Source organism: Panicum virgatum, chromosome 3K, assembly GCF_016808335.1.
Source record: "Panicum virgatum strain AP13 chromosome 3K, P.virgatum_v5, whole genome shotgun sequence".
NCBI classification, from domain to species: Eukaryota; Viridiplantae; Streptophyta; class Magnoliopsida; order Poales; family Poaceae; genus Panicum; species Panicum virgatum.
In genome coordinates, this window is record NC_053138.1 from 9,896,095 (window position 1) to 9,918,521 (window position 22,427).

The following is a 22,427-nucleotide window of genomic DNA, read 5'->3' on the forward strand; positions in this document are numbered from 1 at the left end:
TATGCTCCGTCTAATGTTGTCTGGCTGCAGTTGAACACTTGAACGGGACTTCTGATTCGTGCTCGACTCTGAAAAAGAAAACGAGAGCTCAGGAGCCAAAGCTAGCGCTCACCAAATCTCGAATCCTAAATCCAAGTTGTGAAGTGAACTATCGACTGATAAGAATGAAGATGAATCGATGACCCGTTTGGCAAAGCACAAATCTTCCTACGGACCATGTGTGTCACACAGACTCGAAGGATCCTCCGATCTCCCTCAGCGAGAATCATTTGACCGGGTACCTATCATTTCTTGGAGATAATTGTGTGCGTGCTAAATAAAGGAGTGTAGGTAGCAGTAGCACTGCAGCTTCTCTTTTCACATCCTCTAAATTCTGAGGAGATCTGAAGATGTCAGCCGCAGCAATCTGAATACGGGTCGGTCAAAAGAGGGACGCAAGCAATGACGACAAGGTAAAACAATGAGCCACACGTTCATCTGTTAATTAGCAGTAATTCTTTTTTCCAAAATCACGCTGACCGCGAAGATTTTTCACGGCTAACAAGTCACAAGATTATCCATTTCTAGCTCGCTCTCGTGTTCTTCCCAACCGATCGAGCGTCTCTTCTCACTGACACTGCCTCCCTCCTTTTATACAGCGGCGCCGGCGAGCGCACACATGCTGAATTGCTGATCGGTAGAATTCCGCGGCTGATCTGTGACATCGGCCTCTCGGCGGCGCATGCCAGATCAAATTGCGGCGACGGCGATGGCGGCTCCTAAGCCGGCGAAGGTGTACGGTTGGGCGGTGTCGCCGTTCGTGGCGCGCGCGCTGGTGTGCCTGGAGGAGGCCGGCGTCGACTACGAGCTCGTCGCCATGAGCGCCGACGCCGGCGACCACCGCCGCCCCGACCACCTCGCGAGAAACGTTCGTGTCCCCCGTGGTCTCGTCTAACACCCAAGGCACCCACCATTAGTTACCTCCGCTCATCGTGTGCTTGCTTTGCTTGCAGCCGTTTGGGCAGGTGCCGGTTCTCGAGGACGGCGACCTCACGCTCTTCGGTACGCATGCTATCGATCGGCTTCAATTTTCGTCAGATCTCATCAGTTTCGATCAGTAGCAATGCCTTGCAATTCGCAAAGCATGTTCAAGAAAGGGGATTTATTTCTGCAGAATCCCGCGCGATTGCGAGGCACGTCCTCCGCAAGCACAAGCCGGAGCTCCTGGGGGGCGGCAGCCTCGAGCGGTCCGCCATGGTGGACGCGTGGCTGGAGGTGGAGGCCCACCAGCACCACCCGGCGGCCCTCGCCATCATGCTGCAGTGCATCATCGCGCCGCTGGTCGGCGGCGCGCGCGACCAGGCGGTCGTCGACGAGAACGCCGGCAAGCTCCGCGCGGTGCTCGACGTGTACGAGGCGCGGCTGTCGCGGAGCACCTACCTCGCCGGCGACTTCGTCAGCGTCGCCGACCTGAGCCACTTCCCGCTCATGCGCTACTTGATGGCCACCGAGTACGCCGTGCTGGTGGAGGCGCGGCCGCACGTCAGGGCGTGGTGGGAGGAGCTCGCCGCCCGGCCGGCGGCCAGGAAGGTGGCAGAGCTCATGCCGCTAGATCTTGGGCTGTCCAAGAAAAATGATCGCTGACGACAAGTGCCGTGCGTGCCTTTCGGATCAAAAACAGTGTCATACCGCTACTTAATGGAAAATATAAATTCTGGCAACCATATACAACTATAGAAGAGATCAAAGGGACCATGACCTCATTTCCAATAACGATGCAAGAATCCCCAAGTGAAATTCAACTCCCAACTACTCACAAGAAAAGGGAGGAAAATCAACATCTTCCGCTGACTATTTGGAGGTGCGATTTCTTGGGCAGGAACACAGAGAAACACCTACTCAGCTTCCACGAGACCGACTGTGACCACATGCTTAAAATCGTATTATTTTGTTGATTGATATCTTCCACTTTAATCGAAGGTACGTAGAGTAGATGTACCTGAAAGTGTTCATCAGTATTGTGACCACCAGCAACTTCCTCGAAACTTCACGCTAGCTAGCTGCTAGTCCGCGATAGGCGGTAGATGAATCGAAGCATAAATTGAGCAGAGGAGAGAGCGGCTTCGGCCGCCACGGCTAAGCTAGAACCAGAAGGCGATCGAGAGAAGCTAAGGCATGGCGGGCGGCGGCGCCGTGAAGGTGTACGGCGCGGCGGCGTCGCCGTACGTGGCGACGGTGCTGATGTGCCTGGAGGAGGCCGGCGCCGCGTACGAGGTCATCCACCTCGACATGGCGGCGCGCGAGCAGAATGCGCCGCACCACCTCGCCCGCAACGTACGTACGTCTCTCGATCGCGCTCCGATCCGCCCCTCTCGCAGCAATTCCAATTCGTCCTCTCTAATCCCTGTGCTGATGATCCTGATTTCATTGCGCCTCGTCAGCCCTTCGGCACGATCCCCGCCATTGAGGACGGCGAACTCACCCTCTTCAGTACGCCATGCTACCAAATTAGCCAAGCTTCCGGCATGTCGTCGTCACTGAATGATTCACACACAGTTCTAATTTAAGCAATGACAATGTGCGACTGTATATTTTGTTCTGCTAGAATCGCGCGCGATCTCGCGGTACGTGCTCCGCAAGTACAGCAACGCCGGCGGCGGCGCGGACCTGCTGAGGGAAGGCAACCTCGAGGAGGCCGCCATGGTGGACGCGTGGCTGGAGGCGGAGGCCCACCAGTACCACCCGGCCATCTCCCACATCGTCCGGCAGTGCGTCTTCCTGCCGATGATCGGCAGCGCCCGCGACCAGCGCGTCATCGACGAGCACGCCGGCAAGCTGAGGGAGGCGCTGCGGGCGTACGACGCGCTGCTGGGCGAGCGCGCCTACCTGGCGGGGGACTTCGTCAGCCTCGCCGACCTCGCCCACGTCGGCTTCACGCACTACCTCATGCGCACCGAGTACGCGGCGCTGGTGGAGGAGCGCGCCAACGTGAAGGCGTGGTGGGAGCGGCTGTCGGCGAGGCCGGCGGTCAAGAAGGTGGCCGCGCTCATGCCCACCGCGGACATCTGAACCTGAGGCCGGCGCGGCTGGCTCCTGAGTCCACATTTTCAGTGTTGCTCTGACTAGGATTTGCCAATTTCCTTGCCATAGCCAAATCTGGATGTTTTATTTGTGTGTTTGCTGGTGTTGACCAGGCCAGTTATATACTTGTATGGCAACGTATCTAGTGCAAATAAGGATCTCGTGCAAACCCGTGCAAATCTACTAAACAAAGTTTCAAAAAATTCTGAAAAAAATCATGAATGTGCTTCTCAGCTTACCTCATCTATATATAAAATTTCATGGTCAAATTCGTCTTACTCTAGAAGTTACAAAAAAGACAAATTTTCTGACAACAATAATGGTTCAAATGCATCTCAAATTTTTCTTTTTGTAACTTCTAGAGTAAGACGAATTTGACCATGAAATTTTATATATAGATGATGTAATCTTAGAAGCACATTCATGATTTTTTTTAGAATTTTTTGAAACTTTGTTTAGTAGGTTTGCACGGGTTTGCATGAGGTCCTTAGTTTGCACTAGATATGTTCCCTACTTGTATTGTCCTTTGATTTGGAAACCGAATAAAGAGCGAGCGAATAAGAGTTTTTGTGAAATCAGAGTTCCATTTTCACCTCCAAATTTTTGTCCATGTTGATTGTATTTGGCCAAGTTTGGATCAAGCAAGAAATTTAACTTGTGCAAGATCTTATATATTATATTTGCTCATTGACATTTATGTCATTTCGTTGCCAATCTATCCAGAAACCCGGAGAATGCGAAACGTTGGACAGATATATATTTTTTTTTGAGGGTCAACGGGGGGGAGAGCATCCCCACCTAATTCATATTCATTTCAGGGGCTGTTTGGCAGCCAAAGCCATTACAAAAGCTGGAATTTCAGCAATTTTTGAGGGAAAGGCCAAATTTACAAGAGGGTTTACATAATGGGAAACCGTGAGCACCAGGAATCAGCAATGACACGATCGACAGCTGGCCAGCGTTGGCTCCATAGCCGTGCGTCTTCCTTGCAGGCCTGCCACAGCCGAGCGTGCGAGGCAGGCAAACTGTTGAACACCACATCGTTCCTATGCTTCCAGATGTGCCAGCAGAGGAGGTGGAGCAGGGTGTGGTAGTGTTTCGCCGGTATCCCGCCCGGCCGCTGGATAGACCATAGAGTGGAGACCTCAGCCTCGTCGATCTGGAAGCCGACGTCTTGCCATACTTTTGCTGCAAAAGGACAGGAGAAGAGGAGGTGATTGCAGTCTTCATCCGCGGCTTGGCAGAGAGCACAAGTGGCTGAATCAATCACATTTTTCACCACCAAGTTGGCCCTGCATTGAATTCGTTCTTGCACCAAGAGCCAGGTGAAGAATTGAACTCGCGGCGGTGTCTTGTTTTCCCAGACAAAAGTGGAGAAGGGGCTGGTAGGGGCACCCAGAGTTGTCATGACAAGGCGATACACAGGACCAGCCCGGAGGACGTTGTCTGCTGCAGCAAGCGGTGAGGTTCGGCGATCGTCGACCTGTTGCAAGGTCACCATGTCGAGGAGCTGACTGACTTTGTCAAGTTCGGCACGGGCTCTCCAGGTGAGGCGTGGAACCAGAAACTGATCCAAGCCCTCAGCAACGACCTCAGCCACAGACACCTCCGGATCAGTGGCATGGCTATAGAGCAGCGGAAAGGTGTCAACCAGGCGGCCAACTGACAGCCACCTATCAAGCCAGAAGGACGTGGAATCTCCATTGTTGACTTCACAGACAGTCACCGACCTATACAAAGGAAGCAGTTTCTCCAGGTCTTGCCAATGGGGGCCGGAGATATCTCCATGCATTGTGATCATGTCAATTCTCCCACGGATCCAGCGTGCCCAGGAGGAGTCGTCGGAGGTGTGCAGGCGGTGGAGCAACTTGAGAAGCATGCTTTTGTTCTGAATGGCAATATTCTTGAGGCCGAGACCGCCCTGCTCCTTGAGTTGGCAGGCACGTTCCCAGGCGACCAGGCATTGCGCGCCATGAACTTGCCCCTCACCGGCCCACAAGAATGCTCGTCTGCGTTTGTCAAAAGCGTCGAGTGCTCCCTGGGGCAGAAGCATCACGGACATCAGGCTGAGTTGACGAGGACGGCGCGCCCCATGGGGTTCAAGAGGGAAGCTTGCCACCCGGCCAGGTATCTGTCGACCTTGCTGATGGCGGGCGCGAAGGCTGCAAGGCGGAGTTTGTCACTGGATAGAGGGAGCCCCAAATACGTCTGGGGGAAGCCCCCCAACTGGCATCCCATGATGTTGGCGAGTTCAGCAGCATCCGTCTCACTGACATGCATATGCACAATCGTACTTTTGTGATAGTTGATGCCCAGTCCTGTTGCCAGGGAGAACATGTCCAGCAGGTGTTTCAGATTCTCAAGGTCCAGTCGGTTTGCTGGGAGGAGCAGCAGGGTATCATCGGCGTACTGGAGAATGGGGCAGGCAAGGTTTGTGTCAATCGGGTGCCTTACACCGCCGGAATGCTTGATCAGCTGTTGGAGAACATCGGCAATTATGAGGAACAGGTATGGCGACAGTGGGTCGCCTTGCCGTAGCCCCCGCTTACAGCTGAACCAGGGGCCAGGAACACCATTCACCAACACTGCGGATTTGGAGGTGGTGAGGAGATCCATTATCTATGAGCACCAAAGTTCTGAGAATCCTCTTGCTTGCAGGATACAAACAAGGCTGTCCCAATCCACTGAATCGAAAGCTTTGGCAAAATCTAATTTGAGGACAAGGGTTGGGATCTTACGTTGGTGGCAGCATTGAACCAACTCCATTGCGTAGATGAAGTTTTCAGCAATTGAACGGCCACGGAGGAACCCGGTCTGGTCAATGTCGATCAGCTTTGGCAGCTCTTGTTGCAGTCGTGAGGTTAGCATCTTTGCCACAATTTTCAGAGAGCAGTTTTGCAGGCAAATGGGGCGGTAGTCACCTGGGCGCAGAGCTGTAGCGTGCTTGGGCAGCATCACAATGTATGAGCGGTTGATTCGTTCCAGATCAGCATCTCGGGCCTGGAACGACGTTGCGAAGCGCTGAACTCTGGGCGCCACCGTGCTCCACGCTGCAGTGTAGAAACTGGGGCCAAAGCCGTCCGGGCCGGGTGAGCTCGTGCGGTTCATGGATTTGACTGCAGTTTGAGCTTCCAGATCTGTAAAAGGTGCAACCAGGGGATCGTTGTTCACTTTCGGCATACCGGCGTATAGGGCTTGTACATCAAAATCCCAAACAGTTTGATGACGCACTCCGAGGAGGTTGCTGAGATGGGAGGTGAGCGCCGCAGTTTTTGCTGCATGACTAGTGACGATCACTCCGTCAACCTCAATGGCTCTGATTTGATTACGGCGCAACCGCTGAGTAGCGTGGGCATGGAAGAAGTTGGTATTGGACAGATATATATTACCAAAACACCGCACTGCGGCAATGAAATTCATTTAAAATGAGAAATTTGTGGATCGTTTATCAATCATCGTCCCTGGTCGTCAAATCGACACTCTCTTTGACCTTTCGAGAAAAGCTAACACAGCATGATTTCGTACCGGCAATTTACAAAAGTGGAAGAACACAAAAGAAATAAGAGGCGACAGAATCAATCGGGATGGTCATGAACATCATCCCCCGTTTTGACATACTCGTTAGTTGCTGAGGTTAATTGCTGCAGAGCTTGAACATTGCAGACGTTCGTGTTCTCCTAGTACAAAATCATCACGGATTAGCTAGGATGCCGACGAGATTAAGTGCACTGGATCCATGCAGAATGCAGGGCAGGCATGCAGCAAGCTATGTTGGACTCCTTTTTCTGGTCGACGACTGAACGATTGGTAATACTTAGTATTAGCAGCCCATGCCATCCATGAACCCGCCGTCGTACGCCCCGTCCACCTCCCTGTCGGCGATCATGTCACCGATCATCAACCCGCCGACCGCGCCGCCGAGGAGGCCGAGGCCGAGCCCCGTTCCCATCCCTCCGCCGGCCCTCGCCGCCGGCCCGGCGCAGTTGCCCCCGTACCCGTACCCGTACGGCGCCCCTTGCGGCGGGGCGCCGTACCCGTACTGGTGGTGGTGCGGGTAGGCGCCGCCGTAGGGTGGCCCGTACGGCGGAGGGTAAGGCGGGCCGCTGCGGGGAGCCACCGGGTACGCGGTGATCGCGCTCGCGCCCTTGTGGTGGTGGCGGTGCCGCTTGGACGTGACGGGATCTTGCGTGAGCTGGTGGGCGGCGGCGTCCGGCGCCGGCGCGTCCGTGAGCCTGTAGGAGATGTGGAGCACGCCGCGCTTGCGGCCGCTGTTGGGGCGGCGCACCTGGTAGCTGAGGTGCCGCTGCTCGGCGCCGGAGCTCTCGGGCGCAGCGACGGCGAGGTCCTGGACGGGCACGAACACCTCGCCGACGTCGCGGTCGCCGAAGGCGCGCTCGGCGCGGAGCAGCACGTGCAGCGCGAGGCCGCGCGGGTCGGCGGCAGGTGGGATGGTGAACCGCAGCGGGGCGTGCCACATCGGGTTCCGCCCGCCCTCGCGGTCGGCGTACGTCCGGTGCGTCGGCAGCCGGGGGTCGCCGCCGGAGATGGACGCCACGGCGTACACGCGCATCTTGGTGAAGAACGTCACCCGCTTCAGGTCTTTGGCCGAGATCAGCGTCACCTCCAGCACCTGGTACGACGACATTGCCTCGCCGCCGCAGCCGATGTGTCGGTTGTGCTAGAAATTCGAAGGAGGGAGGGAGGGGGATGATCCTTGTAATGTTACGCCCGCAGTTCTTGCCTCGTGTGGTGTTCGAGACTCGGGGAGGGAAAGGTGGAAGGTGGCAAGATGGTGAAAATGACGATTTTAGCCTTCCAGCTTCAAGGTCTGCTTGGGGCTTTGGGGGCAATTTTGTGCAATGCCAGGGGCTTTTGTTGGTGTGGCCATTGGACAAGAATAGCTTCCCTCACGTTGGTTGGACGGGCTATTCTTAGGGTCATGCTTTAGTGGCACCCCGTCCATAACGGCCCTCTGACAAATGGTGAACAAGAAAATATGCAACGTGATTATTGTTGTCTAATCATACAAACACTGACTATCCGATTCAAACCAAACTAATCTGGCAAGCACATACCGAGAAACAGATGCAAATTGAGGGGTGGCCACACCGTACCAGAGTTCGCGCGTTCTCTACAACGTGCCATTGGAAAATGGCTTAAACCTGGGCCTAACCCGCGCGCATATGCTCAAGTGGTGTGGACCCCAAAGACCCCAAATTTCAACTCAGGAGATGGCTGCTCGATCATTGAGTGAAGTGCACCGTCGGTACTCAAACTTGCTCGGGGTGTCATGCTGGTCCTAAATTTTCAAAATGCACATTCAGATCATTAAACATGCCAATCATATCATCCGAGGTCCATATCACACAAATAAAAAAGATCTGTATAAATAAAAAATTACATACTCACAAAAATAATCCATACCAATTTACTTGTACCAATATATTCAAATACAAAAGATCTGTATAAAAAAATTGTAAAACAGGAAACTCATATTATTCAATTTTTTTAAAAAATATAAAATGAAAAAGGTCAAATTTTTCTAGGCTACTGAATTGACGAGCAGAAAATTAATATAAAAAGCATAGTGGGATAATAAGCAAATAAAAAATAATAAATGAGACATGATGGTAAGGGAAACAAGTTGTCAATATTTTTAGTAGTAAATTTGCGAAGCCAAACTTGATGATGGTAATTTTGCAAATCCACGACGTTTATGATGGTGAAAATTCAAATTTGTCATGCCAGGAGAAGCCCTTGCGGACGATGCCAGGCTGACTACAGCTCGTCTTCCTGCAATCTTAGATTACAGCCAATAAGGACGATGAGATTGTGTCTCTCAGTGGAGACATTGAAATACAAGTCTGGACATTTGCAATATGCAATGGCATCAGCTAACTTAATGTTCCTACAACATCGAGCTCACAGCCAGTCTCGACAATTAAAACACATGACATAATTAATCTGAACATCGGCATTATCGTCAAAGCCCGCATCATATTTTAGAGCTCAGCAGCCTCTGATTCAGGTGAGTTTTAAATATTCTCAACATGTAAGGTTGCAAAGTGCAGTTCCTCGTTGAACCTGAAGATCCCACTCCTCTGTACTAAAAGTGCAGTTCCTCGTTGAACCTGAAGATCCCACTCCTCTGTACTAAGCAACAGAGAGCCTCTTGTTGATGTGTGCATATGCTAGTAGCTCGAGTTGCAAGGCAAATAAAAAGGATACACAAAGTAAGCGTTGATTTCCACATGATAAAAAATAGAACACAGAATCACGAGAATGATTACAAAGTGTCGTGAAGCACGAATCTGATCCTTTCCACGACCCTTGCCGAGCTGGCCTGCCCATATAACCCTGCAGAAGTCACCTTCCTCCAAATAGAGCTGTAACTCCGCACAGTTCAGAGCATAATTCTCTGCAAAACCTTCAGGGAGTGTTTTGTGAGCACGTGGTATGTTGCATAGTTCAGAGGGCAAAGCTCATACTATTAGCAATCTTTAACCTTAAGCAGCTAAATTTGCATCGAGTTGAGCAGGGTGTGAGTTCAGTAGTTCACTCCTCACTTGTGGCAGAGAAAATGACGATGGCTTCGCCGTCGACAAGGAATAGGTAGACTAGCGGCTCGGTACGATCGTCGATGTTGTGATGTGGGCATTAAGCACCTCCCTCCCATTCCACTGTGTTTTCACGCATGCGCTCGGCTGCAGACGGTACCAACACGCAGAGTTAAATCTGCACCGTGCGCTTAGCATGAAAAAAAAAATTGCCATATAAGCAAAAAGATGACACGACATGACATGAGAGCTGAGCTAGAGACACGCCCACCACCTGCGAGAATCGACATCCTCATCATTAGTGTTCCATATGAAAGTCGGTCAATACTCCCTCCGTCCCACAATATAAATACGTAGATATAACTTGGAACATGACGTCCCACACTATCATTTACAGTAATATAATATAACCGATTTTTCGGTGCTGTGGGCGGCGCCGCTTTTTAGTAATATAATATAAATAGATATATCTAAAAAGCATTATAAATAGATATGCCTAAATAGTGCCACACCGTTTTTTTTCGGTGCTGTGGGCAGCGCTGCTTTTTAAGTAGTATAAATAGATATACCTAAATAGTAGTGTAGAGAGGAGAGAATAGAGAAGAGAAAAGAAAAAAAATGCCAATAATGCCCCTGCTTGCCCTGATCCCCAACCCCAAAGTCCCTCCTCCGAAGCCCAAACCCGAACCCAAGCCCAGACCGATCTATCCCGCATCCAATTCTAGGGTTTCGATTCCCCTCCACAGGATGTCCGACCCCGCCGCCGGCGGCGCAATCGTCCCCGCCGCCGCCTCCGGCGGCATCGCGTGGGCGAACGGCGCCCCCCGCTTCGGCGACATGGTCTGGGGCAAGGTGAAGTCCCACCCGTGGTGGCCGGGCCACATCTACAGCGTCGACCTCACCGACGACGCGGAGGTCCACAGCGGACGCCGCGACGGGCTCGTCCTTGTCGCCTTCTTCGGCGACTCCAGCTACGGCTGGTTCGATCCGCAGGAGCTGGTCCCATTCGAGGACCACTTCGCCGAGAAGGCGGCCCAGGGCGGCACCTCCCGCAGCAGCTTCGCCGCCGCCGTCGCGGAAGCCGTCGACGAGGTCGCCCGCCGCAGCGCGCTTGCGCTGCTCTGCCCGTGTCGGGAACCCGATGCGTTCCGTCCCCACCCCAGCGACGGCAGATTCTTCCTGGTCGACGTCCCGGGATTCGACACCGACGCAGACTACCACCCCGACCAGATCCAGGCGGCACGGGATCGATTCGTGCCGCGGGGGGCGATGGACTACCTGCTGGATGCCGCCGTGACGCAGCGCAACGCGGCGGAAGTCGCCGCGCGCACCGTGCCGGGTATGGAGATGGCCGGGCTGTTCATGGCGTACCGCCGCACAGTGTTTGCGCCGCGCGACGACACCTACGCCGAGGCGTTCGGGGTGGATCCGGAGAAGGTGCTTGAAGCCGAGAAGCAAGCGGCAGCTGACCGAGCTCAGCGAGGTATCAACACTCGCATGCCCAATCCCAGTAGTTGCGCCATTAACTGTTCTTTTTTTGTGATGTACTTGAATTCAATGGCTAGACATTGTTACCGCCGCTCTTATAGATCTAGCAATAATTGTTTTGATGATCTGATTCAAGTAATTCCTATTCTCTGTTGTTCACTGTGTGTTGCACGTGTGATGATGCATAATGTTCTGATTTAAGCTACACGAGGCATGCAAAGTTTGTTAAATAAATGGCAACATATTTTGTTTCCCTGACCAAGTAAAGTTTGAGACATGCATATCCAGCAGTTGTTTGCATTTGTTCTAGATAGAATAGTAAATATGTGTATGCAATTTAGGTCTTCTCTTGTTCTAGCATCTTGTCTGCATTTGTTCTATGAAAAGTTTCATTCACAATCTTGTGGGCATGAAGTTTTTGAAGCATTGGCTAGTTTGCATGTTTTACTGCAATCCATATATGGACATGACATAGTTGCTTTTTTCCTGTAGCAATTTTGAACTGTGCATCAATTCTCACGTATTTGGAATATGTTGCTCCTTATTCTAGTTATCAAGTGTGTGCATCAGTTCTATCTTCATTGCATCCAGCATCCATTACAGAAAGATCACAATAAAACATTGGTTGTTGTATAAAATAGTACTGTTTGTTGAAACAATTTAATTTTGCTTGTTGAAGTGGGTGCACCTATGTTACGCAAATGATCTTATCATGTAGTCAGTAAAGAGCAATTAGATTCATGCTTTGTAAAGAACTGTAATAAACTGTGTAAAACTGATTCTGAAAGAAAGTATACTAGCGTGCCTGTTTAATATGCTGGTGACTCTTTTGAGATTTGAGAAATGAGATACTAATGCACTTGGAGTGTTCCTGGACCTTTTTTTTCTTTCCTGGATGCACTATTTGCCTGTCCTCCATGGGAAGCAGGTGCCAAGGTAAGCTGGTTGAGTTCACTCGTACATTCTGAAGGAAGGCACCAAATTGAGCTTCTTGCACTCTGCACTGCTCCTGCTGTGGTGCTTGTAGCTATTATGTTAATTAGCATGTATAAAACATATGAAGGTATAGCAGTATAATTGTTACAGCATGTTAGAGAGATGTTAATCCAAGCATTCAGAAACACTTATGTGAATAGGACTACTCTATCCACTACGTAGTGGAATTAGTCAAGATATGCACCATATGCATCCTGCAAAATATGTATACGATGCAAGGCATACTTCACAGGTATCAAGTTGTCCTGGGGGGGGAGAGTGGAACAAGTTTGGTTCAGACTTGTCGAGAGAGTGAACCCATTAAAACGGTGAATATTAACAGAAGAAACCTACAATAAAACATTGTGCGTGTCATGAGTAACTTTCTGTGCCCAGGACCCCATATCCCATGGTTTTCCCCTTACCTTCCCTTGTTCTTCCATATCTTACCACACTCTGCACAAGTTCTGCACATGGTCAGTGCGGCAGTAGTAGACTGGATTCCATACCAAAATCTGGTGTTTTCTTGGCTGAGTATGCCCATAAGTTCTCGAGAGGATGGTCCATGCTCCACAGCGCCAGACCTGTCCGAACCTATTGACAAATGGTTTTATCTGGGCTTTACTACCAGCAGGTCTCGACTCTCGACTGAGGAGGGGGTTCATACTAATCTAACAAATTGGACGGTTCTTTGCCGTCCAGGGGAATTTTGGTTGTGTTGATTAACTTCTAACATCACAAATTCTGAGCCGTCTACGAGATAGTAGTCTGCTGCTGCTGCTGCTGCTGCGGTGCGGAGCCTGTGTTTGTGTTGCTAGGAGAGCTTGGTTGCCCTTGATTGCGCAAAGTTTGAACAAAGCCTACACAGGCAATAGCCAGGGTAGAGGGGCGTTACTGCGTTAGGAAGAGGGGGGAAAGTAATTTTTGACCCCGACGTCTGATGCAGCCCTTTCTCTTGCACCTTGGTGGTCGATGAGCGTGACGGCCAAGTAGCGTCACCTTGGAGTTGGGCCACGGGCCACGAGATCAGCCTGTTGTGGCCTGCTACCGACAATGGGTAGCAGTCATGGGGTGCTGGTAGCCTGGTACGGTTACGTTTCCTCGGTGATGTGGAGGTCGAAAGTATTTTTTTTTTAATTTTTTAAAAAGGCCCTGATATTTCGTTGCAAGCGTGAAGTCTGAAGAGTAGCGTCACTAGTGTCTGCTGCCTCGCTTAGAGATATGTTTTTGTTTATTTAATTGAAAAAAAAACAGGGAGAAGGGACATTTGTTATGGCTGACGCAGTGACGCCCGTCTTATTCTGCTGGCCCGAGGATTAGCAGACGGGAATGCACCATCGGTATCGCTAAGCACACAATGCAATGACGTGAAGGCAATTGCTACAACAAGCTCCTAGAGAGGCATGCAAGTCAGTCAGGATTCCTCTTCTCCGAAAGGGTGTGCCCAAAGCAAAGGCTACGTGGCACTAGCATTACTGGTCGATGGTGACTAGTGGTGACGGTTTTGGTCGTGCCAACACATGCCGGTGTAACACGGTCCGACGAGATAGCCAGATGCACGTGCGCACACGTGCCCCACTCCTGATTGACATGTGATTGGTGCTCCATCCTTGTTTAGTTTCCACTGCTTCGATTTAATCACAGTGCTAATCTACTGTACTCCTAACATTGCTTACATATGTTTCTGTGCGGTACAGTTCCAGTATTTTTATTGATTTTTTCTTTTTTTGAAGGAAACAATTGATTTTTTTTCCTTCATTTGTGAAAATACATTTGCATTGACTCGTTCTAGTACTCGGCTCTTCGTTTTTCCTGCATTGGCCACCAGGAATCCCCTGGCGTTGACTGCACTGTTCTGCCTCTGCTTTCTGCTGCTGCTGACCGAGTGACTGACATGGGCCCCTCGGTTGCCTTGCAGCTCGGCCGCTCCAGGGTGGGCCCAGGAGGACGCAGGAGCAGGCCACGCCGACGCCCGGCCGCCGGAGGGGCGGCGCCGGCGGGGCCGCCGCCAGGCTCATGGAGAAGATCGTGCCGGGGGCATCCGCCATGAAGGCCAAGGCCAGCAAGAAGGACCAGTACCTGCTCAAGCGCCGGGACGCGCCGGAGCCCGCCCACCGCCCGCCGCCGCCGCAGCTCCCGGACGCCCCGGCACCGCCCGCGCTCGAGGACGGCCCGCCGGGGTTCCGCTCCGGGGACCTGCCCACGCCGCCGCTGCCCGGGAGCTCCCTCACCGAGGAGGAGGAGTTCATGCTGCAGCGCCGCGCGCCGCTCGTCGAGGTCCCTGTCGCCGGACAGGCGGCGGCCGAGGGGGGCGCAGCCGCGGCCGGCGACTCCGCGCCCAAGAAGGCCACCAAGGCCAAGAAGCCCCGCAAGCGCGAGCGGGAGGACGCTGCTGACGCCGGCGCGGCTGGCGAGCCCAAGAAGAAGAAGAAAAAGAAGAAGCTTACCGACCTGGACGGCGCGGCCGCCGCCGCTTTCCCGGCCCCCAACGTGGCCGACCCGAACGGGCTTGACCTGGCGCAGGTACTATCGGACATCCGGAACCTCCCGCTCGCTCCCTTCAGTGGCGCCGACCGTCGCATCTCTGACGCCGCTCGCTCCTTGGTCCTCGCGTTCCGCTCCAAATACTACAAGAAGAGCTACGAGAACGACCCGCCCGAGGAGCCCAAGAAGAGCCTGGACAAGCCCAGCGCCGCAGCCGACGGCCAGCCGGTGAAGAAGAAGAAGCCGGTCGGGAGACCACCCGGCGCCGGCAGTGACCCCACCAAAGCCGGCGTTAAGCGCCGGCCGTCGGACCGGCAGGAGGAGCTGGCCGTGAAGAAGAAAGCCAAACTCGACAAGATTAAGACACTGTCCAGCGAGAAGAAAGCCGGCGGCCTGGAGCAGAGAGACAGCAGCAGCTCTGCTGCGCAGCCGCCGCAGGCACGCCCTGGCGCCAAGGAGATGGCCGGCGCCAAGAAGAAGGAGCCGGCGCCGGCGCCGAGGATCCGGACCCCGTCGCCGACGGCACTGATGATGAAGTTCCCGATCAAGAGCACGCTGCCGTCGGTGGCGTCGCTCAAGGCGCGGTTCGCGCGGTTCGGGCCGCTGGACGTGGACGGCATCCGCGTGTACTGGAAGTCCCACATGTGCCGCGTCATCTACAGGTTCCGGTCCGACGCCGAGGCCGCGCTCAGGTACGCCCGGGCCAACGCCATGTTCGGGCAGGTGGACACCCAGTACCACCTCCGCGAGGTCGAGGCGGCGGCGGGCCGCGAGCCGCCGGCGCCGGAGGCCGCGCCCCCGCAGCGCTCCGACCTGCGGCTCATGGAGACCGCCCCGTTCAGGCCTGGCAGCTCCGGGAACGGCGCCCCCCTACCCATGTCCAGGGCCGCCGTGCCGGCGCGCCCGGCTGGGGGACAGCAGCCCAAGTCCATCCTGAAGAAGAGCACCGATGACGGCGCGGCTGGCGCCGCCAGGGAGGTCCCTCGGGTCAAGTTCATGCTGGACGCTGGGGATGGCAAGCTCGAGCCGCCTGCTCCGCCGGCAACCGGCACGGACAGCGGCAAGGTCCCCAAGTCGGTCGGTTTTGCTGCGGCGCCACCCACGCGCACCCTGCAGCCGCCCATGCGCCCCGCGCAGCTGCCCCTGCAGCAGCCTCCCCGCACCGCCGCCGCCGCCATCCATCAGCTCCCGCCGCCACCGCCGCACCTGCCATACCAGCCTCGCCCCACCGAGGCGCCGCCAGCCTTCTCCAACAGCCAGGCGCCGCTGCCGCCGTACCCACCTCGCCACGGCGAGGCCCCGTCCGCGCTCCCCGGGCCGCCGCCGCTGCCGTACCCACCTCGCTCCGCCGGCTTCCCCGGCCAGCAGCTGCAGCATCAGCAGCCGCCCCGCCCCGGCAGCAACGCCGCCGACGAGGCTGCGCCCGCGTGGAAGAGGAGCAAGGAGGAGTTCAAGGACGAGGTGTGGAGGCTCATGACGGGGATCGCCAGGATGGTGGAGCCGCTCACAGACAGGAACGGCTTCTTCCCCTACCACCTCTTCCGGGCGCAGTGAGCGTGCGCGGTGGCGTCTTCCTCCGCGTCGACCCCACCAAGGAGCTCGCCGAAAAAGAGACGTCGATCGCGGCAGCCTCATGGTCGTGATGGAGCTAGCTGCCGCCGCGTTGTATCCGTCGGGCCCAGTGCCAGTAGTGGTAGCAGTAGTAGCGGTAATGCTAGGAGCAACTGTGACTTTGCCGGCCGGAGATATACTAGTGAAGAACGGCAGGTACCTGTTGTGTGACTGTATGAGATGACTGGTTTTGTACTCTGGTTTGTTTGTGCGAGAGCGTGTATGCACTCCGCCGTCAAGAATCTGGGTCTTTGTTATACTCTTATTATCTTCGTTTTAGCATTTCCGTTGCAGTGCTGGTATCCATCTTCGTTTTCTAGTTCAGTATCTGCAAGCAAGCATCCCATTCAGTTTTTCTTTTTTTTTGAAGAAATACCCCATTCAGATTTCTGGTCTCCATCCCACCGCCAATCTGCCATGCTAGGCTGCACAAAATTGGAATAGAGGAATTGAACGTCACAACCTCTTTGAACCCTCTGCCAGTGGCGGAGCGTGGAGAAAAACTTTGGGGTGTGTGGGGTGTGGGGGGGGGGGGGGGGTTGCAATTCATAGCGCCAACACAAAAGTTTCATGTAGAAATTTTTTGACAGTATAAACAAGTGCAACTAGCATCGAGACAGAGAATTAATATTAATCAGGAGTGGCGTGCACCTGTTGCTATACTGCATGCGGTCATGCATATGTGCAGCAAGAGTTCAGGAGGAGGAGACAGACATGTAAAATTTCACCAAGCAAGGGGGGCCGGAGCCCAGTTTGGCCTCCACTGGGCTCCGCCCTGCCCTCTGCATCAGCAGCGTATCTGGTCTACGAGTCCTGCAACGATACCACCTGCCATTGTCGATGGCGACCAGGTACAGAGACGTGATCGGGCCCACACGAGGACACGACACGACACCTCTCGGCGGCGTCCATCCGTCGACGCCGGTCTGGCCGAACCCGAACGGCGAACGCAGCCCATCCTCCAAATCCATCGGCGGAGGTGACAGGCCTCGGCGTTCGGGGGGCGCGGCCTCCACTCCTCGTCCTCGGCAAGCACTCACGGGTCATGGACTCACGCCTCGCCACCGGACCGCCGGAGTCACCGAGGGGAACATCGAGTGGTGGCTAAGCGCGAGGAGGAAGAAAGGCGACTTCGTCTGTTATCACTCGCCGCAATCTTCGCCGCAAATGACCCATCCGACGGCTCAGAGACAATCAAGGGGTGGACGGTATTTCATTTAGCGTCCACCCCGGATGCTATCTCAAGCGCCGACCACCTTAGAGGGCGGTCTGCCGCTCGCCGTCATCCACCCTGTCGGCATCAGCGGCGCAGCCTTGCAATCCTGGGCCTCGCCGCCGCCTGGAGCCTGCCACTGCCAACAGGAATTGCGGCAAGCCATGAACGATGGATGCATAGGACTAGGAGAAGAGGTTGAGGACAACGGTGAGGGACCATGAAGGGGATCCTTTAAAATGTGGCTCGGTGGCTTCAAACAGGATCCAAATCTAGAAACTAGCCGTCAGAGGATAAAAGCCCTATGTTTGGAAAGTGGCTTCAAAATGTGGTGTATATGCAATTCTTCCAACAACTTTACACTCCAATATAATATCACGGCGCCGCGCAGGGATTTCAAGGCATTTTACAAGCACTGCATCCAGGTTCACTTTTCGAATTGCACCTCTATACTGGGAAAAAAAAAGGGAGATCTCCTCTGATGTGAAGGAGATGTTCTGTTCACTTGTTCACAACAAACCATTGCTGCCCCAGTTTACATTGACTATTTTTCAACTAATAATAGACACATCATGCATGTAACGCATGTAACCAGACATTATCCTATACATAATAAATCCGCTATCCCATCCATACACAGCAAGCAAACGCCCGTGTACAGAACTTGAAACAGTGCTCATAAGGAAACAAGGACAGCAGTGATTGCAACTTGGAATTATTGAAATCGAGCAAATAGTACTAGTATTATAATTAGCTCGAACAAATTTAGAGCAAATAGTTCCCAAAAACAAATCGAGAAGATATATAGGTCAACCTGGATTGCGAAATCATACCGTACTTTATCCAGGAAATATGTGACAACATTTTCTCAAACAGCTCTGAAAGAACTCAGTAATAACTAATAACATGGATATGTGCCTACATGTATCCAACACGAGGAACAACAGGATTACAACTACAAAGTGGTTATTCTCATAACACCATTGTAACACAATCATCGTGCCACAATGAAACAGCTCAAAATAGCAGCCCAGATAGAACTTATTCCAAGGCCATCATTCTATACTCAACAAATAACCAACCAATAATTGAGGTTTAGTCACCTTAACAACAACTACTAGGGGCCTGTTTGGTTCCAAACTTTTTTCATAAGTCCCTATCACATCAAAAAGAATCTTACTATTTTATAGTATTAAATAAAATCTGTTTATAAATGTTTTTTGACAGCTGAGTGTTTTTTCGCGAGACGAATCTAATGAGCATATTTAATTCATAATTTGCTACAGTGATGCTACAGTACCATTCGCTAATCATAAATTAAGATACATCATAAGATTCGTCTCGCAGTTTAGCCCCAAGATTCTGCAGTTAGTTTTATAATTAACTTTTATTTAATACTTCTAAATACTAAAAAATCCCTAGGACTTTTTTTAAGTCCTGTTGCAAAACACCCCCCAAATACTCTCGGGAAGGTTCAAGCCGCGGGAGATGACTTGGGCGCCTTGACGGCCTCGAACCGTGGCTCCTTGGCCTGGAACTTCTGCTTGGCGTACACATCCATGTAGTCGCCGAAGACGTACTTGGGGTACGCCTCGCCGGCGGCCACCGCCGGCGAGATGGTGGCCTCGTTCGCCGGGTTGTAGAAGGAGGCGATGGAGCGGCGGTTGCCGTCGCGCATGGGCAGCACGCGGTGCCACGCGCTGCGGTAGCGGCCGTTGCTGAGCACCTCGATCTGGTCGCCGGTGTTGACGACGATGGCGCCGGCGAGCGGCTGCACGTCGGTCCACTGGCCGTCCTTGAGCACCTCGAGGCCGCCGACCTGGTCGTCCTGGAACAGCAGGATGACGCCGCCGGCGTCCGTGTGCGCGCGCAGGCCGGTGATGAGGTCCGGGCGCGGGCACGGCGGGTAGTGGCTGACCTTGGTGCCGAAGAAGGGCTCGTGCCGCCCCTCGCCGGAGAAGGCGCGCTGGATGGCGCCCTTCTCCAGCCCGAGGTTCTCGTCCATGGCCTCCATCACGCGCTCCGCGAGCTTCCTGAGCTCGGCGCGGTACTCGCGCATCGTCTCCTTGAACGCCGGTGGGTCGGACGGCCACTGGTTGCCGTCGTGGATGTAGAAGATGTCTTCCCAGTCCATGTCGTCCACCGGCGTCACCGCCTCGCCGCGCCGCTCCGCCTCCACGAGCGCCTCCAGCGTGCGCACCGGCTCCGACGCCTTGAACCCTGCCTCCCGGAGGCGGTAGCACTCGGAGCACACCTTCTTGACGCGCTCAAGAAGCTCCAGCGGGATGCCATGGTTCACCAGCTAATCAAAGTAATCACAAAAAGTCCATCAGACTTAATCTAACTACAATATAACGCAAGCCATTCATGCTCAGCTTTCCACTGTCCAAGAATTCGATCGTGACACAGTGACATGTTTGCCAGTTTTTACCTGAAAGAATCCCCACTCCTCGCAGCCATTGGCGATCTGCGCCATGGTCTCGGCCCTCTCGGCGCCGTTAAGCTTGGAGAAGTCGATCACCGGAACCACCATGGTTGACAAAGAGCAAGACTGATTCTAGCTTAAAGCTTTGATCTCTCTCGGTCTCAGAAGAAACCCTGAACTTTTTAGGTGTTCAACAGCTACCGTCAGTGAAAGCTGGTTCGCATGCAGCTTGATGGCTTGAGGTCGGAGGCCATGAGTGTGGTTTTATAGGGCACCACCAGGGTCTACAGGTCCATGGGTCGCCGGGTCGCGGCAGCAACTTTCCGCATGTGCCAAACGGGGAGAAGTTTCTTGCAGGGCAGCTTCGTCGCCCCCATTCGATTGTAAGCTGAAGCGTATAAAGAGGTGATTTAAATGTGATACAAATATCAGTCCCAGGAGGCTGATACATATTTATTACATCAGATGGTACATCAGCGTACAATCCTCCGAGGAGGTGGACACTCGAGACAGACAATAACAAGAAGTAAAAATGCTACGGTGATACACCAAAACACGACCCACATGGGATCCAGCTCGGGCTCAGAGTATCGCGCCAGCGGAATCATCCTGAACAGGGCCAACACCACAGGCAGAGTTGGGTGCGGACGCAACCTCTACTCAACGTCTTCAACCACGAAGTCCGGGTCTTCCTCTGAAGAAAACCACATATATATTTTGGGTGAGTACAAAAATACTCAACAAGTCCAACCCCATCCACGGAGCAGGGTGTAACACAGATATGCACAGGATAAATCAAGGATAAGGCTAAGATTTATTTGCAGCAAAACTAGATTTTACACATGCAAGGGTTCATTTTTGAAAATGGTTTTCTCAAAGCAATTCTTTAGTAACCGAGTAAAGGGTGGGGTTGATCCTACACGAAGTATCCAAGTTTTAAATGCTACCGGACTCCTCATTCGCAGTAGCTCACGGCACGACTGTCGGACACCTTCCAAAAACAACTCATACCACGAAACCATCCATCCCAGAGGCTAGTTATGTGACCAAACCGTAACTCGTCCAGTACCGTGGGCACGGCTATTCGAATAGGTTTTAACTCTGCAGAGGTGTGGAACTTTATCCACAAGTGGGGTACCACAGCACGATCACCTTAGTGTCGGTGCAGATCCCAACAAAGTCATTACCCACCTTAGCTAGACCTGACTAGCCAACACGGACTCCACCAAAGGGCCATTGACCTATCACTGAGGTTTAACCGAGGCATAAGTCACCATGACCTTATCCCTTCTCCTTGATCACCTGTTGCTCTCAGCTCTCTTGATGGCTATCAGACTAATTAGTGGGGTTTATGCTAAGCCGTTGCCACACACAACGGTCGAGTGGTTTGCACGATAGTTGAGTTAGGCAAGATGACACATCAACTCGGTCCTTAATTGTGACAAGATGGATATCTCTCAACCTTCTTACTCAACCACATCGGTACGAGCCTCCAACATATGACAATCCACACAGGGAATGCCATTCATCCATCCCATCTTAACATTCTTTTCTTTAATTTCTCAAATATCACATCTCTCTCTTTGTACACACTCACACATTTTCCTTTTGAAAAACTCATTGTAATCATTTTTGAAGTGTAGTAGAGTAACCAAGTCCTAAGCATATCTAGCAGTGATTAATATCTAAATAGAACGAATCATATTTAGAGATTAATCTAGGTCATGACGGAATAATCATATCAATCAAGGGGTGGCTATCCAAAGGGTTTCAGCAGTAAATCATATGCAATTATGTAAAACAGGCCGATAGGTTGTGTTTAGAAAACTGGGGTAAATATGCAGGTCAAAGGATGGAATTGGACTTGCCGTTCACAAAGCCTTCCGGGAAGTCCTGATCGAAGTACTGTCCTTCGGGTTCGGAGTCGCGGTACTGGTCCTCGGACTCTTGCTCGCGGTACTGCTCGTCGATGGGTTCTCCCTCATTCACACCGTGATCTACGGCGCACACAAACAAACACACAATAAAGAAAAAAATAAAAGTTTTATCGTTGAGCTCGAATCGGAAGAAATTAAGATATGGAGATATGGGAAAGAGAGAGCTGCCGGCGCGATTCGCGGCGGCGGTCGGCCACGCACGCGCTGCGACGCTCGGCCGGTCAACGACATGCAAGCGGAACGAGAAAAACAGAGACAGGACAGGGATTGGTACTGGTGTCGGGACAGCGGATTGTCGGGACATGATTTCGGGAGATTGGGAGTTCGGGCGGAAAAAGATTTTGGAGTGATTTGAGCTTAGCGCTGAAAAAGATTTTAAAAAATAATATTTTTAGCGGGTGATTTATTTGGATGAATTTTCGGAATATTACAGAAGCTCATGCTGGATTGGATTCGGCAGCTAGGCTTAGGCAGGCCTGACACTGATTGGGATTTGGGAGTGTCGCCATAGCCAGTGTCCCGCGACTTCTCCTAATCGGGACGATTCTGTCCCTGTCATGTATGACTTCTCTGAAAGCCATACACTTAACGAACAATATTATTGGAGTCCGGTCTTATGTGAAGTTTGAATCACAAAGAAGGCAAATCAGGGTTGAAAGATGTTCGTTGGAGTACTT

The 22,427-nt window shown here is 52.7% G+C and overlaps 5 protein-coding genes across 6 annotated transcripts; 3 read left to right on the top strand and 2 right to left on the bottom strand.

Moving 5' to 3' along the window:
* The first annotated feature begins 509 nt into the window (after positions 1-509).
* LOC120697435 (glutathione S-transferase 4-like) lies at positions 510-1,932 on the top strand. The gene is made up of 3 exons (XM_039980682.1): positions 510-907; positions 993-1,041; positions 1,154-1,932. The coding sequence occupies exons 1-3, from the start codon at positions 722-724 to the stop codon at positions 1,621-1,623; spliced, it is 705 nt and encodes a 234-aa protein (XP_039836616.1). The 5' UTR covers positions 510-721; the 3' UTR covers positions 1,624-1,932.
* A 151-nt stretch (positions 1,933-2,083) lies between these two features.
* Positions 2,084-3,218, top strand: LOC120697437 (probable glutathione S-transferase GSTF1). The gene is made up of 3 exons (XM_039980683.1): positions 2,084-2,313; positions 2,421-2,469; positions 2,585-3,218. The coding sequence occupies exons 1-3, from the start codon at positions 2,155-2,157 to the stop codon at positions 3,046-3,048; spliced, it is 672 nt and encodes a 223-aa protein (XP_039836617.1). The 5' UTR covers positions 2,084-2,154; the 3' UTR covers positions 3,049-3,218.
* Positions 3,219-6,880: 3,662 nt separating this feature from the next.
* Positions 6,881-7,873, bottom strand: LOC120700578 (protein SRC2-like). The gene has a single exon (XM_039984830.1). It carries the CDS (start codon positions 7,703-7,705, stop codon positions 6,881-6,883), a length of 825 nt encoding a protein of 274 aa, XP_039840764.1. The 5' UTR covers positions 7,706-7,873.
* A 2,399-nt stretch (positions 7,874-10,272) lies between these two features.
* LOC120697438 (actin cytoskeleton-regulatory complex protein PAN1-like) lies at positions 10,273-16,481 on the top strand. Of its 2 annotated transcripts, XM_039980685.1 has the most exons (3): positions 10,273-11,100; positions 13,999-14,603; positions 14,718-16,481. In XM_039980685.1, exons 1-3 carry the CDS (start codon positions 10,365-10,367, stop codon positions 16,116-16,118), a joined length of 2,742 nt encoding a protein of 913 aa, XP_039836619.1. In that variant the 5' UTR covers positions 10,273-10,364; the 3' UTR covers positions 16,119-16,481. The 2 variants fall into 2 exon arrangements, with proteins under 2 accessions (XP_039836619.1, XP_039836618.1); XM_039980684.1 differs by having other exon boundaries at positions 10,274-11,100; positions 13,999-16,481.
* A 1,722-nt stretch (positions 16,482-18,203) lies between these two features.
* LOC120697439 (1-aminocyclopropane-1-carboxylate oxidase-like) lies at positions 18,204-19,944 on the bottom strand. Its single transcript, XM_039980687.1, has 3 exons — positions 19,820-19,944; positions 18,847-19,690; positions 18,204-18,509 (listed from the first exon to the last, which is right to left on the bottom strand). Exons 1-2 carry the CDS (start codon positions 19,919-19,921, stop codon positions 18,863-18,865), a joined length of 930 nt encoding a protein of 309 aa, XP_039836621.1. The 5' UTR covers positions 19,922-19,944; the 3' UTR covers positions 18,204-18,509; positions 18,847-18,862.
* Between the last annotated feature and the right edge of the window lie 2,483 nt (positions 19,945-22,427).

Bases quoted from the DNA above. Each gene is read 5' to 3' on its own strand.
- LOC120697435 (XM_039980682.1), top strand. From the start codon at position 722: ATGCCAGATCAAATTGCGGCGACGGCGATGGCGGCTCCTAAGCCGGCG. The intron at 908-992 runs GTTCGTGTCCCC...CTTTGCTTGCAG, and splicing joins CCGACCACCTCGCGAGAAAC to CCGTTTGGGCAGGTGCCGGT. The intron at 1,042-1,153 runs GTACGCATGCTA...TTATTTCTGCAG, and splicing joins CGGCGACCTCACGCTCTTCG to AATCCCGCGCGATTGCGAGG.
- LOC120697437 (XM_039980683.1), top strand. From the start codon at position 2,155: ATGGCGGGCGGCGGCGCCGTGAAGGTGTACGGCGCGGCGGCGTCGCCG. The intron at 2,314-2,420 runs GTACGTACGTCT...GCGCCTCGTCAG, and splicing joins CGCACCACCTCGCCCGCAAC to CCCTTCGGCACGATCCCCGC. The intron at 2,470-2,584 runs GTACGCCATGCT...TTGTTCTGCTAG, and splicing joins CGGCGAACTCACCCTCTTCA to AATCGCGCGCGATCTCGCGG.
- LOC120700578 (XM_039984830.1), bottom strand. From the start codon at position 7,705: ATGTCGTCGTACCAGGTGCTGGAGGTGACGCTGATCTCGGCCAAAGAC.
- LOC120697438 (XM_039980684.1), top strand. From the start codon at position 10,365: ATGTCCGACCCCGCCGCCGGCGGCGCAATCGTCCCCGCCGCCGCCTCC. The intron at 11,101-13,998 runs GTATCAACACTC...GTTGCCTTGCAG, and splicing joins AGCTGACCGAGCTCAGCGAG to CTCGGCCGCTCCAGGGTGGG.
- LOC120697439 (XM_039980687.1), bottom strand. From the start codon at position 19,921: ATGGTGGTTCCGGTGATCGACTTCTCCAAGCTTAACGGCGCCGAGAGG. The intron at 19,691-19,819 runs GTAAAAACTGGC...TACTTTGATTAG, and splicing joins AGGAGTGGGGATTCTTTCAG to CTGGTGAACCATGGCATCCC.